This window comes from Micromys minutus, assembly GCF_963924665.1.
Source record: "Micromys minutus genome assembly, chromosome: 8".
NCBI classification, from domain to species: Eukaryota; Metazoa; Chordata; class Mammalia; order Rodentia; family Muridae; genus Micromys; species Micromys minutus.
The window spans coordinates 43958693-43976926 of NC_137977.1; the positions used below are offsets into that span (position 1 = coordinate 43958693).

Below are 18234 nucleotides of genomic sequence, written 5' to 3' on the forward strand. Positions count from 1 at the left end.
TATTCTGCACAGCTGGTGCGAATGAGATCATAAAGTATGTGGTCTCTAGTCACAAGATGCTTCCATGAGGCGTGACGTTTGCAAAGCTGTTCCATGCTGTGGTGTGTTTCCATAGTTTGCTCCTTGGGGGTCAATGGATACCTGGTGCAGCCTCTCATCCATTGTGGATGTCTGGGTGGTTTACATTTTGGTGCCGGTGGACACAAACCTGCCATAGATGTGAAGGCTAAGGAGTTGTGACGACGAAATGTCTTCAAAGGGCAGGGATACTTTACAGTCCCACTAACAGTCTATAGAACCCCAGTTTCTCACAGCTTTGCAGGTATTTTGGGAAGAGTTATTTTTAGGATAGTTTTTTTTTTTTTAATCAAACTGCAGTGGGGTGTGCATTTTCCTAATAACATCTTGTTAATGTTTTCATTTTGTGCTTCTAGGCCTTTTGTGTCTCATCTTTAAAGAAAAATTTATTTAATTCCTTTGCCTACTTAAAATGGCATTTTATTATTGAGTTTTGTGATGCTGTGAGTGAGACTAGCCTCTATAGTCTCATATGTTGGAATACTTGGTACCCAGTAAGGGAAACTACTTGGGAAAGATTAGGAGGTATGGTCTTCTAGGAGGAGGTGTGTCACTGGGATGGGCTACTCTTTGGCTTCTCCTTACACTTTGGCAATATTAAGCCTTCCAATTTATAAAAGTAGAATATATTTCCATTTATTTGGACTTTACTTCAACAATATTTATAGCTTACACTATGCTAATTTTTTATTCCTTTTAAATTTTTTTCAAAGCTTTTCATTCTTTTGATCTTATTATTAATGGGATTCTCTTAACTTCAATTTCAGAATGCTCATTGTCAATGTATACAAAATTTGTTTTGTATATTAATATTGAGCTGCTGCAATGATAAACCAGTTTACCAGCTCTAATAACGTTTTTAAGAAGATTCTTCAGGCTCATTAGGGGCTATCTTCTTACATTTGATGGTATCTTGGCTGCTCAGGACATCATCTATAATACAGACATATTATTCACTTTGTGAAGACCAGGCTGTGTCCTGCTCTAAACTTTTCATGGTGTAAACAGTGGTTTTCAGTTTTTGCCTTATTCTAAAACATTCCATCTCACAATCAGCTTTTGACTACATCTGAAGGATGGGAAATCCCTGTGAGTACAGGTATGTTCACACACTCTACCACCCATCAGCACCAACCCATGCAGTACAGACTGATACATGACTTATTCCTGTCATCTTATTAATATGTCATGGTAAACAGAGCCTGCTGGGCCATAGGAACACATTAAAACCATATCAGGAAGACCAGGGTCAAGAGTTTATTTGGTACAGTGGACTCATGAGAGGGAATCATTAAACTTATGGGTTGAAGTCTATATCCAAGTGAGGATTGACACTAGTCAGGCCAATGTGATACATGATTGGACAGTAGAGAGTGGGGTGGGAGCCAATGTTTTTGTAATTCAACAGAGAAGAAGAAGAAGAAGAAGAAGAAGAAGAAGAAGAAGAAGAAGAAGAAGAAGAAGAAGAAGAAGAAGAAGAAGAAGAAGAAGAAGGGAGAATCAAGATGGAGCTGGAGAAGGGTGATTTAGATTCAGGTGTTCCTAATTGGTGATAGGTAGATATGAATATTTCTAAGGGTTTCTATAGGTCAATTTGTCTTATCTAGGTGGGCAGTTTATATCTTTGTCAACTAGTTGTAAGTTTATTGCGTTGATGTATTGTGGATTGAGAATTTAACATATAAATCTGACTGATAAATTACAAGTTTCTGGAGCTTTGATTTTACCGGGCTTCAGGCAATTTGAGCAGAGTTTCTGGGTGGCAGAGAGACAGCCTGGAGAGGGCAGCTGTAGAGTACCTGGGGCTAGTGTGGCATGATGCCACACTGAAGCGGCCCACAGAACTAAATGTGTGTGTCAGGCATGGTAACAACTCGCCAAGGGGACAGTGTAAAAATGGCGTGGCAGAGAAGCACTCCGGGCATACCGATCCTACTCTGTGGACCACACGGCTCCGCACTAAGCGAGAAAATGTGGGAACTGGTAACCACCATTATCTAATACTTACCACAAAAGATATTCACCACTACGATGATGACGTCAATGACCCCTTCAACTACTGACCTGTTGTGTGAATCAAGGGTATACAGGCACAGAACTCCCTGCTATTCCTCAGCTAAATCTCATTGTTGGTGCAACCTATTCAATTGCTTCTGCTGACCCGCCTGTGCACCTCTGGACCTACTGCTCATACATCTCTTTATTCTGATTAGTAACCGGGCCTTCCCTTGTTACCTGGAGCCGGTTTGGGTTCTTATTGTATCAATAGACTCTGTTTGCATTTTATCAGCCTACTTCTGAAATCTCCGAAAATTTTTCTGCGGAAGATCTGCCACGGACAATGAAGCATAGTTATTTTACACGGGACCCCATTTTCTTGTTTCCAGATTTTAAATAACCAAGCTTTTTTTTTTCAAATTAATGTTTTTGCAAATTACATTCCTGTCTTGCTAAGAGAAATTCTACCAGGATTCTTAGTTGATCTTTGAGAAGTCTTTGACATTTTGTTTCATGCCATTCTATACTAAATTCAGCTTTCTAAATGTGTCTGTGTAGAATGAAATGACACTTACTACACTGACATTATAACAATAAAAGATGACTGCATTAATTTCTCAAGACCAGCCAGAGGGCTAGCATAAGATTATTTTCTCTTAACTTATTTATGAGACATTTGAAAACTACAATCCCCAGAATCCTGTGAGTTTTCCCCATAGAGTAAAAACATATAGGAAGTCAGGAAACACAGTTGTATCACTTCTAAATGATCATTGTTGAACTTTCCACTCTAACTCATAGATATTAGTTTTAGTTATTAATACAACATCTATGTGTTGTGGAAAAGAGTTGAATGAAATGGGTGTTTAAACACACAGAGACTCTTTAGCTTCTTGATGCTGATTTTCCTTAAAAGGTAGAATATTTCAAGGGATTTGTTTGGAATAAAACAATTGTTAAAATGATACTTTTAAAAAGCCTTATAATTCTTTAGACAATGAGGTATCAATTAGACACATGATGCTCATTTACAGATTTAAGAAGTTACTGCAGATTGAAAGCCTTTGACTTGTCACATACTGAGAACTAATTATTCATGGTCTGTAAATAGCGGGAATTTGTAATCTGCTAAGAAGATGGATCTCAGGGAAAGCACAGGAATCCTCATTGCCCTGAAACACTACCCTTTGTTACAACAGAATCCCAACTCAATTACATTTTGACACTCAGAATGAATACTTGGAAGTCACAGTGTTTGATGGAGGACCTTAAAGATTATGACAAATCCTTCACCTATAGAGCAACAAGAAGTGTTTTCCAGGTAAGAAATAGTGAGATGCAGACTTTGAAGGGAGCCCATTGAATGAGGAATGTGCTTTCCTGTGAGTTGAGGTAATTTATGTAGAAGATGAAACGAAAAAGGTAAAGACAAAGACCAAGAACACTTTGTTGTTTCTGTTTCAGAGCAAAGTTGGGGCAGCTGGATCTTGGAAAGTGAGTGAGAAGCTAAACAAAGGTTCATTGTTGATAAAGGGCTGCAGGTGCTGGTGAATAAGACAGGGCAGAGTTAATAAATGCAGACAGGGTAGCAGAGGTCATCAAGCCTCAGCTGATGAAATCAAGACTGAGGGAGAAAAGGAATCGTTCATGTCAAGAATCCCACGAACATAAGAACATAAGAAGGAAGGGCAAGAGGAAGGCACAACAAGCTTCATTAGCAAGCTGGAATGAGTAAACCAGGAAAGAAAGACAAAATGGCATTTGAGGAGGAAACCCATGGTCTCTTCATTAACTCTCAGTTACAGTGAAAGAGTTAAAGGCTGGAGAGTGATTGTCAGCCAAAAGTCTAGGAGGATGGGGTCACCAGGATAGAGGAAAATCAGTGGGATGGAAGTTCTAAGGTATAGGAAGGAGATCACAGTAGCAGCAAGAAGAAAAAGGTTTGGCCTAAGCCCTACAGTAAAGGCCTAAAAACAACTCAACAGTTCAACAACACACTTTTCAAGTTTTCTGCTGCTACAGAAGCTGCCTTCCTCTTTCTAGCTTGCTTTATTTAAAAGCTGCCACTTTTAAATTAAGAGTCTGTGGTTTTTATTGCTAATTGGATATTTTATTTTTTTTACATTTCAAATGCTATCCTGATCCCCAGTTTCCACTCCAGAAACTCCCTATCCCAGTTCCCCTCCCTCTGCTTCTATGAGGGTGTTCACTCACCCACCCACCTACTCCCACCTTCCAGCCCTGGCGTTCTAGCCTGTGTTTTTAACCATCACTGAGAGGAGACCAAGAGTTTGAGCATTAGACAGTGTCTCTGGCAACTTGATTTCTGATGACTGCTGAATGTTCAGCTCCTACAATTTTGAGTCAACACACTAATGAAAATGCTACTAGGCCCTGGAAAGAACAAACAGAATGTCACAAGAGAAAAGGCATCCATCCATAGGCAAGGAGCAGCTTCGAGTAGGTGCAACACACCAGCTTTGAGGACAATCTACCTACAAAAGGAAGTCTACAGGAAACAGTATGGTTAGAGGTGACTGAGAGTCAGTCATCTATAAACCTACTATCTATCTATTTATGTATCTATCTATGTATCTATCATCTATCTATCTATCAATCATCTATCTATCCAATGTATCTATCATCTATCAACTATCTATCATCATCACCTACTATTATTATCTATTTTTAGATCTACACATCTGTATCTCTATCAATCTATCTATATATTAATAGATTAATCTCTATAAATCTGTTTCTGTGTATCAGCAAACATCTGTCTATCTTTCTGTGTGTCTGTCTGTCTATCTATCCATCCATCCATCCATCCATCCATCCATCCATCTATCCGTCCACCTACCCATCTTTCTATCTATCTATCTATCTATCTATCTATCTATCTATCTATCTATCTATCTATCTATCTAATTTCTTGATACCCCTTTTCTATTGCTGTCAGTTGAAATGCTCTTTGTACATTAGTTTAAATGGACCCTAGTGGAACTTTTTAAACAGTTTTGTGTTCACAATAGTGTTTTATAAAAGGTTTCTTTTGAGCAATACCATAAATGGCTCCCTGTTGCCTGAACTCAGTGCTTCATCTTCCTAGACACTGTTTTGGAGTAACTCAGGCATGAAGTATTAGCAGCAAGAGACAATGCCACCATGATGTTTATAGCATTGTGACAATACTCTGAAAATGATTTCCACTTAATACATAAAGGCTATTGATAACATAATCAGACAACATGAACTTTAGTTTTTGATCTATATTCCAAATTTTTTCTTTTGTTGGAGAGCACAGCCATTTGCCAACACCAATTAACTGCACACACACACCTTCAATTATTTTATTTGGGCTGAAAATATTTTGTTATCCTTTGCTAACCCAAACTGAAGATACACAGGAAATGATATTACATTTAGAACATGGACTTCAGGATAGATCAAACCAATTATTATTTATTATTTTAAAATGCTGAAGATTCAGCAGGGTAGAAGCTGCTCATCTGTAAGACTGTGCCTCTAACAGTGGGGTGGGGTCCTGTTAAATTGTTTTTTTTTGACACCGTTCCTGGTTTTTATTTCTACTTCCAACTCTGGGGACCAAACTCATGCTTAGTGAGCACTCAGCCCCAGAACCATTCCAGCAGACTCTCAGTCTTCTTTTCTCCCATTTCTCACCTTTCACAATTTCCTTGAAAGTCCCGATGCAGAGAAGATGAATGGAAAGTCTGCCTTTAAGGTTGGATTAAAAACTTAAACATGAAAGCCAGGAAATTCCAAGGATAAATGTACTGTAACCATTTGGACTTAGTGACGTTTTAGGAATTCAGCACTGAGTGCTCCTGCTCTCGTTAGTATTAGGAAGACCGAGAACAACTGGTACAAGGAATGATGGTCTAATCCAGTCTTTTTCAAATTTAATATCCAGTTTTCTCAACACCATTCGTTACGTACTCAGTCATCTTCCTTAGTAATTACATATTATACATGTGTTGTCTTACTGGAGTTTCTGTTGAATGTCTTTGGTGAATGCTAGGTCCCTGACAACCAATTAAAAGAAAGGGAAAACAGTCACCTCTTGGTCAGTGTGCTGGAGTGACGTGTGATTCCACCAGATCTCTCCTGTAGCCCATTTCCTTCCTCCCTCTCCTACTCACTCCTCACATCTCGTCGGAACATAAGTCATCTCATATGGAGACAAAGAAGCCAGAGATGTATAAAAACAAAGCGAGCAAACAAAAACAACTGTCTTTGAGGGTTTGAGAGTTCTCAGCCTTTGGGGAGAATCCTTCAGAGATAGTTACTGATTAAAAATAAAATCCTTGGGTTCTGCTTCTTAGACCAGAAAGATGATGACACAAAGGCTGTAGTCAATATTTTAGATTTCTGTCATGTTTAGGGTTCAGAAGGGCTAGCTTCTCTGTCTTCCCAGTGTTGGGATGAAAGCCATTGTCACCGTATCCTCTCATGCTCGACCTTCAAGTTTTCATCTTATTCTTCCATAGGAACAGTTGAGCACATCCCTACTTCAGAACTGTTTGTTGAGCACATCCCTACTTTAGAACTATTTGTTGAGCACATTCTTAGTTTGGGACTATTTGTTGAGCATATTCCTACTTTAGGACTATTTACTGAGCACGTCCCTACTTTAGAACTGTTTGTTGAGCACATTTCTACTTTGGGATTATTTGTTGAGCACATTCTTACTTTAGAACTATTTGCTGAACACATCCCTACTTTAAAACGGTTTGTTGAGCACAGAGCTACTTTAGAGATAATTGTTGAGGACATTCCTACTTTAGAACTACTTCTGTAGAGTACTGCTATTGATTCCTTCCATGAACAAGGAAATTATTATTATTATTATTATTATTATTATTATTATTATTATTATTATTATTATTATTTCACTTCTACCCCCTTACTCTGGGCTCTTGCGTTCCTAGATCTACTAAAATCTACTGTCTTGGTGACTGTATTAGCTTGGTGCAATGGCACAGAATTAATCACATTTTAATGAATATAGAATGTGACAGAAAACCCACCAGCTGAATAGCCAGATTCAGGGAGGCAGCAGAACACATTTCAGAGAGAAGTAAGCAAGCATCCTAAGGAAGTAGGTCTTGTGAACCAGTTTCCCAAAAAGCACATGGACACTACATGTGTGACATGCTTCAGATGCCCAGTCTGATAAAGAGATGGGATGGTGACCCATCTGGAGCTCCAGGTTACAAACATCTACCATTATCAACAATATGGCAAAGCTTCTTGTGAACATGAAGGCAGACTTGCTGGATCTCAGTAATGTCCCTTTGTCTTCTTTACCTGGCATGAGTCCCCAGGCCCTCCCACAGGGGGTCTTTTTAGCTGTGAAGTAGATTAGTATCAGTCGCTTTCCCCTAGGTTGTGATTATCCAATACAAAAACCTCTGTAAACTGAGTTATCTTCTTTGCTCAGTAGCTCCAAAGGTCGTAGTAAGTTCATGGCAAAATCAGAGATTATTATTGCTAGATATAGTCTGCTGGCAAACTCAGGCATGAAAAATATAACAAAGCTACTTAAACCTTAGTGAAAGAGGTACCAGAGGGGTGGGGTATTATTTATTATGGGATGGAGAAATAGGTTTGGATATGGCAGTGCCAACTTTCTTCTTCAACAGAGGGAATATATCCATTTCAACTTCCAAGTTCTAAGCTTTCCAAAGGATTTAAGAGATGCTGGGTTTATTATTTTTGAACTGCTGACCTCTGAGTTTTTGTTGTTGGCCCTTGCTAACAACTGTCTTCCCTCACTAACCAGTACTTATATGGGTTTCCCTCTGAAAAACAGGTGGAGCATTTATTATTTATTTTTAAAATTAATTTACTTTTGGGAATCTGAGTAAAGCAAATAATGTTCATCCTGTTATGAAGAATTTCTCTCCCCAGGTTTATTATAGCAGAGTTGTAATAGCAGCAAAGACACCATGCCAACATATACTGGGAGTTTCACAAGCATAAGCAGACACATCTGTTCTCTTCAGACCCCAAATAACAAAATGCTGTCATAAGTAGACCATGGCAAATCACTCTTCAGAATAGTTTAGAACAAGCATCTGACACATAAAGTCACTAGAAGAAAACATTTCGATGCTGCACTCCTACCTGCACAACACAACCAGACAGAATAAATGGCTCAGACATCTTAGAGAAGGTATAGAGGGAAAGAGAGGGCAAGCAAGGACACCGGCACCCACTTGTCTCTCTACTCATGTGCAGGGCAAGGCAAACCAACATAATGTGTCTGGGGAAAGAAGAAAGCTGGGCAGCCCAATGGTGTAGCAGCATCATGTTGCACGAAAGTACTTAGCCCTCAGTGCCTCGTTGTCATGGATATTTATATTAATTGTTATATTAATTATATACTATATATTAATTAACGATATTTATTTTAGTTAATGTCTGAGTGAGATAAGTGGCTGAGCCAACTTCCCCTTTGGATACGAAGGGATCATGTACCCCTCTGAAGAATTGTTTGCCTGCTGTCTGGCGGAACTAGGACATTAGATTTTAGAAGCAAGCTGGCTCAGGAGAAGTAAGACACGGTTGCAGTTGGCATCCTGAGGAATTTTATGGAACTGGATCCCTAACCAAAGAGAAGGAGGAGATGATCTTTACACCCACATGAACAAATTTAGCTATATACTACTTCCAGACTTAGGCTGAGCATTTAGGGCTTGAGTAGTCTCCTATATGGAGCATGAGAGGAGAGGCCTATCCTTTAGCAGAGCCTACCAGACCAGCTATATAACACAACAGCCTCCATGAAGGCACCAAGGCACAGGTTTCAAACATTAAACAGATGGGCTCTGTTCTCTCCTTGAGTTACGACAGAAGCTATTCATGCATAAACGCATAATTTAGGAGATCAAGCCTTTTACGATGGGGAAGGATGACATTCTGATAAGTGATCAGAGACATCTTTCTACTTCAAAGAGAGCAAAGGTTCCCTAATCTCAGAACCGTAGGTCAACCTAAAGGGACAGTGACACAGGAGGGAAAAGTAACACACCACATTTACTGTCCTACTTGGACTTAGAGTGTCACATACAACAAAAACATGAAATCATTTATTTTTAAAAATGGAGGTAGGCATGGCGGTACAGTCCCATAAATCCAGACTCTGGAAGTAGAGGCAAGAAGATTGTTACAAGTTTAAAGTCAGCCTGGGCTACATAGTGAGTTGTAGGCAGCCAGGGCTACATGATGACATACAGTCTCCAAACAAACAAACAAACAATCGTGTACTTTTAAAGGGAAATGAGAACTAGTCCAATTTAAAAAAAAAGTGCTTTGATGAATTTCCTCTTTCCAAAGACAGTCTTATCCTGATTTCACAGTTCACCTAGTTTTCGGACATGAACTCAGATCAAACTGATCACCATTATACAAACTTTGGACTTTGCTTATCAACACTGGTAAGGAATCTGCTATCTATATTATAAATGTCTCAGATGTGGAGCACAGCAGTGGAGAAGGAAGAATTTCTGTCCTTCGGAATCTTATTCAAGCATTTGAAAGCAGTAGCCACATCACAGCTACTGAAAACCACCATCCTTGAGCTACAGTTTCTTAGTAGGAATACCATCTCCCCAGTGACTCAGACCCAAGGATGCTGTGCCCTCTTAGTTTTGAGTAGACAGAGAAACTTAAAAAGTAAGAGGTTTCTTCTACGTGGTCAAAAGCACGAGACTTCATGCAGAAAAAACAGAAAGGGGATGATTCAAAAGTAAATCCACGAGTACTCAACTTTACATTTTTTAACATTGAAAATTAAACACATACAGTTTGATCGACAAGAGAACATTTACCAAATTTAAACTTATGACAACACTATACTAAACTATACATGGGTACGCTTCAAAACCTGACATTGGCTATAGCCATAGCTCTGGTATTTCAAGGTACATTTTGATACCGATTGAATTAAATAATTTTATATAAGTACTGCTTGCTCTTTTGCATACAGGAATGGTATTACCCAAAGAAAATTGATAATAGCTACTTTTAAGACATCTAAATAAATGCACTTTATAAACAAGTAAAGCTTTCACAGGGCCTCTAAATTTTGAGCCTTAATTAGCCCTTGTTCCAATTCCTCCCTTCCCACAAATCACAAATACTAAATCATATAATTCTTGTTGGGCAGTGCTTACATGGAGTTGGCTGCCTGGGCAGGAAGTAAGCCAAGACATGACTGGATTCAGGGCTCCGGGTGGTGACTATGTTCTATCAATAACTCCCATTCCCAACGAACGAGGAGAGCAAGAATAAAGAGTGGCCCTGTCTCCCCCTGAGCTTTGCCTTGGCTCTGTAAGCTCTTTTGATGAAATGTGATGAAGAAAAGACTTCTTCCATTTTTGACTAAGAAGAAACTCATTGTTTCGTGTCTAACTGAAATGTCACAACCACTAGAGTCAGTCGGTGGCTGTGCCTTCTCACCTACAGTCAAAGGCCGGCTTTTCTTCCCTCCTGCTTGCATAGAGCTTGGCGTTCATTCTAGAAGTTAAAAGTAGAGGGGGGGACAAAAAAGCAATAGTATAAACTCCTCCAAAACCCCAGGAGGAGTTTGGAGCAGCAGCTCCCGTTCTTCAACCATCCAATGTTTGATTCACTTTCTGTGCTAATTCAGAATTCAGTTTCCTTCATTGTGCTAGAGTTTTTCTCAACCTTTTCACTGCAAATAGGCTGATAATGATATTTTATTGAAGGATCGCAAGCCACTTAGATATTATAAAACCTGTCAGAGAAAGCTTACTTGTTCCTTAAGATAACCGACGGCATCCTTCTTTCTCACCTTCCTGTTATGAGGAACATGAAATTATCCTGTAATTAAATTATTCGGTACTGAATGGTCAGACAGTAAAGATGAGTTCAGACTGACCGTAAATAAGCAGAGGAACATGGAAAATAGAGGCCAATGCTACCCAGTGGTGAATCCTTGCTAGTGTATGCCTCAATGCCCACACATTATCTCCTATTTCCTAACAGTGCTTAGACTCCCATTGGCCTTGTACAATTAAATACTAGATTTTTCACTGCTTTATAACTGATCAGCATAAGATAACAAATGGCTGATTGTTATAAATGGCAGCCAACTAGAATAATTTATATGGTACTGTCTTTAGAAACTACCTTTGGGCTATGGTGGCTCAGTGGATAAAAGGCCTGTTGTACAATCATGAGAACCTAAGTTCAGATCGTCAGAATCAGTCTAAAAGCTGATGTAGTAGCTTTTCTGTAACCCCTGTGCAGATAGACGGTAGAGATAGGACCTTCTAAGAGACTTGTTTTCAATAAGACAGAAGGTGAGGACAGACACCTGAAGCTAACCTACCCACACATACCACAGCAAATATACACCAAAGCATGTGTATGCTACTCCTTAACACACACACATACACACACTCACACACAGGAACATACACAAATACGCACACACAGGAACATACATACAAACTCACACACGGGAGCATACACACATACACACACTCACAACGGGAGCAAACACACACACTCATACATACACACTCACACACACACACACACACTCACACACAGGAGCATACATATTCACACACAGGAGCAATCACACACACAGTCACACATATACACTCACACACAGGAGTATACACATACACACACTCACACACAGGAGCATACACATTCACACACAGGAGCAATCACACACACACTCACACATACACACTCACACACAGGAGTATACACACATACACACACTCACACACAGGAGCATACACACACACACACACTCACACACACACACACATACACACTAAAATTTTCCTGTAATAAAATAAATTGATTAAAGTAGGTTAATGACTGAAAAAGTTTCAGTAATGCTACAAAGCATTCTACATGTATATGATCCTTGAAGCTATATGCATTTAGAAATTTCTTAAGGTTATAATAATGACATAGACTTTGTTCACAGATAAGTTAGGACAATAGATTTACTCTTCTTGAAACACATTCACAGATGAAATGAAAATTATCAGAGGTTAAATGACTCCCCTGCCTTGTAGCTATTGAGATCAATCAGATGAACTTGCCTTTGTTCAGGTCAAATCCTTTAAGGCTACAACATATGTTCCTAACTCCGAATGCTATGGGCTACACCTTCATTTTCATATTAAGATAAAGAATTGTGATTATGGTCATTAGTTTTAACCATTCCAGATGCACCAGGCTTACACCCCCACACCAGGCTTATGCCCCTGCGCCAGGCTTACACCCCCGTGCCAGGCTTGCACCCCACACACTCTTACCTTCACATTTCTGTGTGGTTTCACTCTGCTTGTGACCAGCAGGGCATCTGCATTCAAAAGAGCCCACTGTGTTGATACAGTTTCCCCCCTGGCACAATCCTGGAATTGCCTGGCATTCATCAACATCTGCAAAGAAAAGACATTTTAAACATAAACAAAATTGACTTCCAGACCACATCAATTAGTTTCTTTTATGTACAAGGGAAAAATATTCTCAAGACAACAGGATGAGGAAAGCGGACCCTCCCCGCATGCTTGTTATCAGCTTGACCATGACATTTTCCTCTGGAGAAAGATGCCTGCTGGAGACCCACCTGTGCTGTGCTTTGAATAATCTGTTCCTACTGTATGCTCCTACTGTGTGCTCCCTGGTTTTGGAACTGAGTTCATGTCTATCTTCTTGGAATAAAGTGAGTGTCCCCAGTGTGCTTCCTTATGAAGCCCATTGACTATGGACCTTGAGGATTCAAAGCCTCTTTATCTCTTTGCTATAGGCCTAGGGCAGACATATTGTATAGGGCATACATATACCTACTATGAACCCTACTATCAATGAAGAGCACTCTATGTTCCTCGGATTGCCTTCAGCAGTCCCTACCCACTTCCATAGCTCATAAACACTCCGTCTTTCCCGTTTTCTGCTAAAACTCCCTCACCTTTTGCTACTTACTGTTCTCTTACCTCTCCCTGACGTGACAATTGTAAAAATACAGTACTTTATCTAGCTTTCATTACTTTGATTACTTATTACTAGGATTATTAGTTTCTATTTTCTTGTTTGAAAGTTATGGATTTATATCCCTTAAACAGTATTGTACTGGGGTTAGTGACCTCTCACTTAAAACCTCAGTTTTAGCTGGCCATGGTCTTCTTGATTCTTATATTGTGTATTGATTTCATCTATTTAGGAACAAATGTGAACTCTTTAATGTCATAGTGACATTAATGAAGTAATGTCAACTTCATTAATAAAATAATGTCAAATGAATCTCTTCAGTTAAAAATGAGATGGATCTCATAACCTTAACCCCAAATAAAAGACACTAGAAATACTGCGCTGAACTCTATAGGATGTGTTTCTCTTATTTTTATAGGCTTAAAAGTTAATTGTTGACTGCAATTAAAAATAGTAAGACTAATGAATTCTGTAGTTTGTAATAAAAAAGTTAACAATATAAATTAGAAGAGAAGATTAAAAAATAGGAACATAAAGTTACCACACTATAAAAATGGGTTGTTCATATTTGAAAACACACTTCGGGTAGTTAAATATGGATAGATAACACAATAAAACAAGTGAAAGCACAGCTAACAGTCCTCCAGAAATGAAAGCCGATGCAAGCATAGTCAACCCAGTGGACGCAGGAGAGGGGAAGTATAGAAAGGTAAGCAAAACAAACAGAAGATAGTGAAATACAGATTTCACCATGATACTGTTCACATTTACACAAAATTTAAAGGGTGTGGCAATCAAATTTAAGGGCTGAAATTGTAATATTTTAGTTTGAAACACCAGGTCCCAATTTTATATCATTCACAAGAATGACACTTTGACAATTTAAAAAAGGAAGAAACCAAAGGTAAATTAGACAATTTCTGCTCTCGAGAAGTCTGCTTCAGCAAATGCAAGCGCTTGCCATGAGAAAGGCCACTGAGGATTAAAAAAGTGACATCTTCTAAAGTCGAGTTCATTGAGAAGAAACAAAAAATGCTAATCATGTACAAGTCCTGTGAGACATTAAACACCCAGAGCCAACAGAACTTCAGCATGCAGAATTAGAAATGAAGACAATACATCTCCAATTAGAACAATCATTGCCACACGTGTTTTTTTGTAATTAAAGCAAATATACTGAAAATCCCACTGGATATGGTTTTATACCCAAGCTTCTCCTCCATCTGTACCCATCACAAACTTCAGCTGATGCACAAACTTCTCAAATGCACACAGAACGCCCACATTAGTGAACTACACACTGTGAGGTCATGTAGAAGGCCTTATTACATAGAATTACATATATGAAGGAGGGATTGCATTCACAACTCTGATTGGTAGAGTACTTTGCATGCAAAAGATTGCGGGTTCCATCCCCAGACTTACAGGTGTGTTTTTGTGTGTATGTATGTGTGTGTGTGTGTGTGTATGTGTGTAAACCATAGAAAATAAGCTATGTAAGAACAAGAGTTAAACTAAAAGCAGAAATGAAAAGGATCTAGAACAAAGCTCAGATATTTAATAATATATTCTGTAATAATGCATGGATCAAATGAGAAATAAAAACCTAAACACATTTTAATTAAATAATGAAAATATATTTAATAAAGCTTGTGAGTTACATCTAAACTATTACCTAGCAGAGCAGTAGATGTTTATATTACAAAGAGTAAATTCCATGCCCAATGATCTAAGTTCTCACATTCCCAATTTTTAAAAGCACTAAGTAAATGTGAATTGAATAGAGGTAAGAGAATATAATAAAACCAAAGACCAGAAACCAAAATGAAATAAAAACAAAAAAGACAACAAAACAAAAAAAACAAAAATCCAAAGAGGTAATTTCTCTAAAATCTAGCCTTCTGGAAATATAAGTAAAATTGATGTATTTTGCCAATATTAATTACAGATATGAGAAAAACTTAGTAATGTAATTGACATATCACCAAATAGTCAAAAAAGATGAAAAAAGATATAAAGAGGGAATGATAGAAATTCACCAATTAAAGTGAAATATACAAGTCTCTTGAAAGTTACAAATGCTTATACTCACTAGAAAACAAAGAGATATAAATAAAGAACAAGGCTGGAGAGATGGCTCAGTGGCTGCTCTTGTATGCACGTGTACATGCAGATAGAGAATCCAATATACAAAAGCAAGCAAGAAAGAAAGAATAAAGTACATGTCAAAGTAATTTCATGCACAGTTTGATATATTTATACAGAAACACCTCATGCTTCAGTGTATGCACCACTGAAGCTTATTAAAGACTTAAAAAGAATGATGACAGAAATTTCATTCCAATTCTTACAGCACAAAAGTGGACAATGTCCTGTTGATGTCACTAGGAAAACATAACCCCGGCATCAAAGCCAGACGAAGACATTACCAAAAGAAATACATGAATAAAAAGAATAGATAATCTCTCTCTGAAACACACAAACTTTTTGTGAGTCAAACTTAGTAATATATAACAAAAGTCAACGTAACAGGACCAGAGTCAGTTTATCTCAGGAACTTAAAGATTTTTCCCAAAAGTAGATTAAAATATTAATTGATATAGTCCATCGGATTAGCAAATTAAGGTTATAAACAGTGCAATAAAGCTATATTAATTACTGCTTACGAAAATATATTCTCCAACTTTTCCAAAGACTTTTCCTAAAAGAACAAATTCATTATAAAAAAATACCGTTCAGTGGAGCATTTTAAGTTCATGCCCCTATATGGAAAAATGCAGTCAGTGGTATAGACATTAAAGAGGGCTCATTTATAGGCATAGGGACCAAGGACAAGAAAACAATTATATTTAATAATGTTTAACTTTTTCTGTCATCAAATAGGCTCAATTCATTTTTTTACGAGTGTTTTGCCTGCACCAATGTGCACCATGTTTATGCAGTGCCCACTAAGATCAGCAGAGAGCACTGTCTCCCCTAGAACTGGAGTTTCAGATAGGTGCTGGGAACAGAATCTTGATTCTAAGGAGCAGACAGTATTGTTACTTGCTGAACTGTATATCCAGCCCCAGTGTTACTATTACTATTTTACTATCATCACCATCACCATCACCGTCATCATCACCATCACCATCATCATCATCATCATCATTGCCATCATCATCATCATCACCTGTGTGTTTCCCATTCTTACACCTTCCCACAGCCTCTGTCAGGTGTTACTCAAACTTCTGGAGCCACTTGTGTTCAAGGTCATTTCTTGTCTTCTGCATTCAGCCCCCATACTCAATTCTCTCTCCATAGCAACTAAGGAAATCGCATCCAAGTACAAACAAGGGTGAGCAGGTTATCCTCTGAAAGATTGATGGTCGAAAAACATTGGATGCACTGTGTTTTGTTATATGAGTTATTCGAGAAAAATGAAAATCAAGGTGGGGGATTTCCTTATTTTAAAAAGCAAAGAAGGGGGGGGGCTGTGAGATGGCTCAGTTGGCCAAGTGCTTGCTGGGAAGATGGCTCAGTTGGCTCAGATGGACAGATGCCTTTTCCTTAAGTTCTTCCTCTCTTAGCCCCCATTTTACTATTACATTTCTTTTCCTGCCAACATCTGTTCCTGTGATGACCTGAGGTCCAGGATTGTCTCAGGAGACTGGGTTCCTCTTCAGCGGGACATTAGGAACCCTGGATCTTGCTCTCAGTAGGTTCAGACAAACACAAATTGAACAGCATTCAAGATGATGGTGCCCATAAAAAATGTCTAGGTGCTAGCTGTTTAGAAGCCCTGTACAAATGGCTTCCCAACTCGCTGTGTTCATCCCTGAACCTAAATATCCTTTCAGAATTTTACTCAGACTGTGAGTTGTTCTTAGGAAGCATCCTCTTAGTACTTCTGCAAGGCTGGTAGGCTGGAGCTGGCGATTAGACTTTAACAGAGTTTTTCTGTGACTGACTTTTAAGTCATGTTTTGGATTGTATAGTATTTGCATTGTTTATGACAGATGTTTGTTTAAGATTGGCGTTTATTAGTTGTTTATTGTTAATTATGTGATTACTTTGGTCTGTGTAGAGGGCCAAGATAAATGTGTGTTACCTACAACTATCTTTACTAATTTACACTAATCAAGATAATAACCAAATCTCCTTTTAACCAATAACTAGAATTTAATAAATAAATAAATTTTATCACCTATTTTCAAGTTTTGGGACAGGCAGAGAGACATTTAAAAGCCCAATACTTTGCTATCAGTGACATAGATTAATAATTTTATTACTTATAGCTTAATGTAACTAAATATTTGAAATGGACACATTTATTTACAACCATAACAGACAAAAAGTCAGGTATTAGTCTTAAATAAAGTAATGTTTCTAATTAAAATGTATGCTTGTGTTTAGATGAGCACACAGGTCATAAGAAAATAGCATATGTTTGCAAATACCTGTTTGCACAGAATATGAAGTTCACGACTATTAGTGAAAGAATTTAAGTCAACTATTTTTTTAATTTATTTATTTTTTGTACTGGCTGGTTTTGTGTCAACTTGACACAAGCTGGAGTTATCACAGAGAAAGGAGCCTCCATTGAGGAAATGCCTTCATGATATCCAGCTGTAAGGCATTTTCTTCAAGGTGGAAGGGCCCTGCCCATCTGGGTGGAGCTTCCTAGGATGGTAGATCTGGGTTCTACAAGAAAGCAAGCTGAGCAAGACAAGGGAAGCAAGCCAGTAAGTAACATCTGTCCATAGCCTCTGTATCAGCTCCTGCCTCCTAACCTGCTTGAGTTCCAGTCCTAAATTCCTTTGGTGATGAACAGCAATGTGGAAGTGTAAGCTGAATAAACCTTTTCCTCCCCAACTTGGTTCTTGGTCATAATGTTTTGGTGCAGGATTAGAAACCTTTACCAACATTCTGATTTTATAAACATTGGTGCTTTGCTTTCATGTGTGATGAAGTCAGATCTCCTGGAAAAGGAGTTGCAAACAGTTGTGAGTTGCCATGTGGGTGCTGGGAACTGAACCTGGGTTCTCTGGATGAGCAGCCAGTGGTTTTACATGTGGAGTTGTACTGTTGTCCACTCATGGCCCCTGTAGCTCTCCTTTGAAAATGACTGTGATTAGTCTGTGGTTAATTAACAGCAGTTTAATCACT

The 18234-nt window shown here is 38.4% G+C and overlaps 1 protein-coding gene across 1 annotated transcript in view; it reads right to left on the reverse strand.

Annotated features, from left to right (window-relative positions):
* Positions 1 to 18234, reverse strand: part of FBN2 (fibrillin 2) — a gene marked incomplete at both ends in the record, with an annotated part of 188032 nt that overhangs the window by 115758 nt on the left and 54040 nt on the right. The window contains one exon of the mRNA XM_080919750.1: positions 12411 to 12536. Within this exon, the coding sequence (XP_080775876.1) occupies positions 12411 to 12536 (126 nt within the window). The remainder of the gene's footprint in view (positions 1 to 12410; positions 12537 to 18234) is intronic.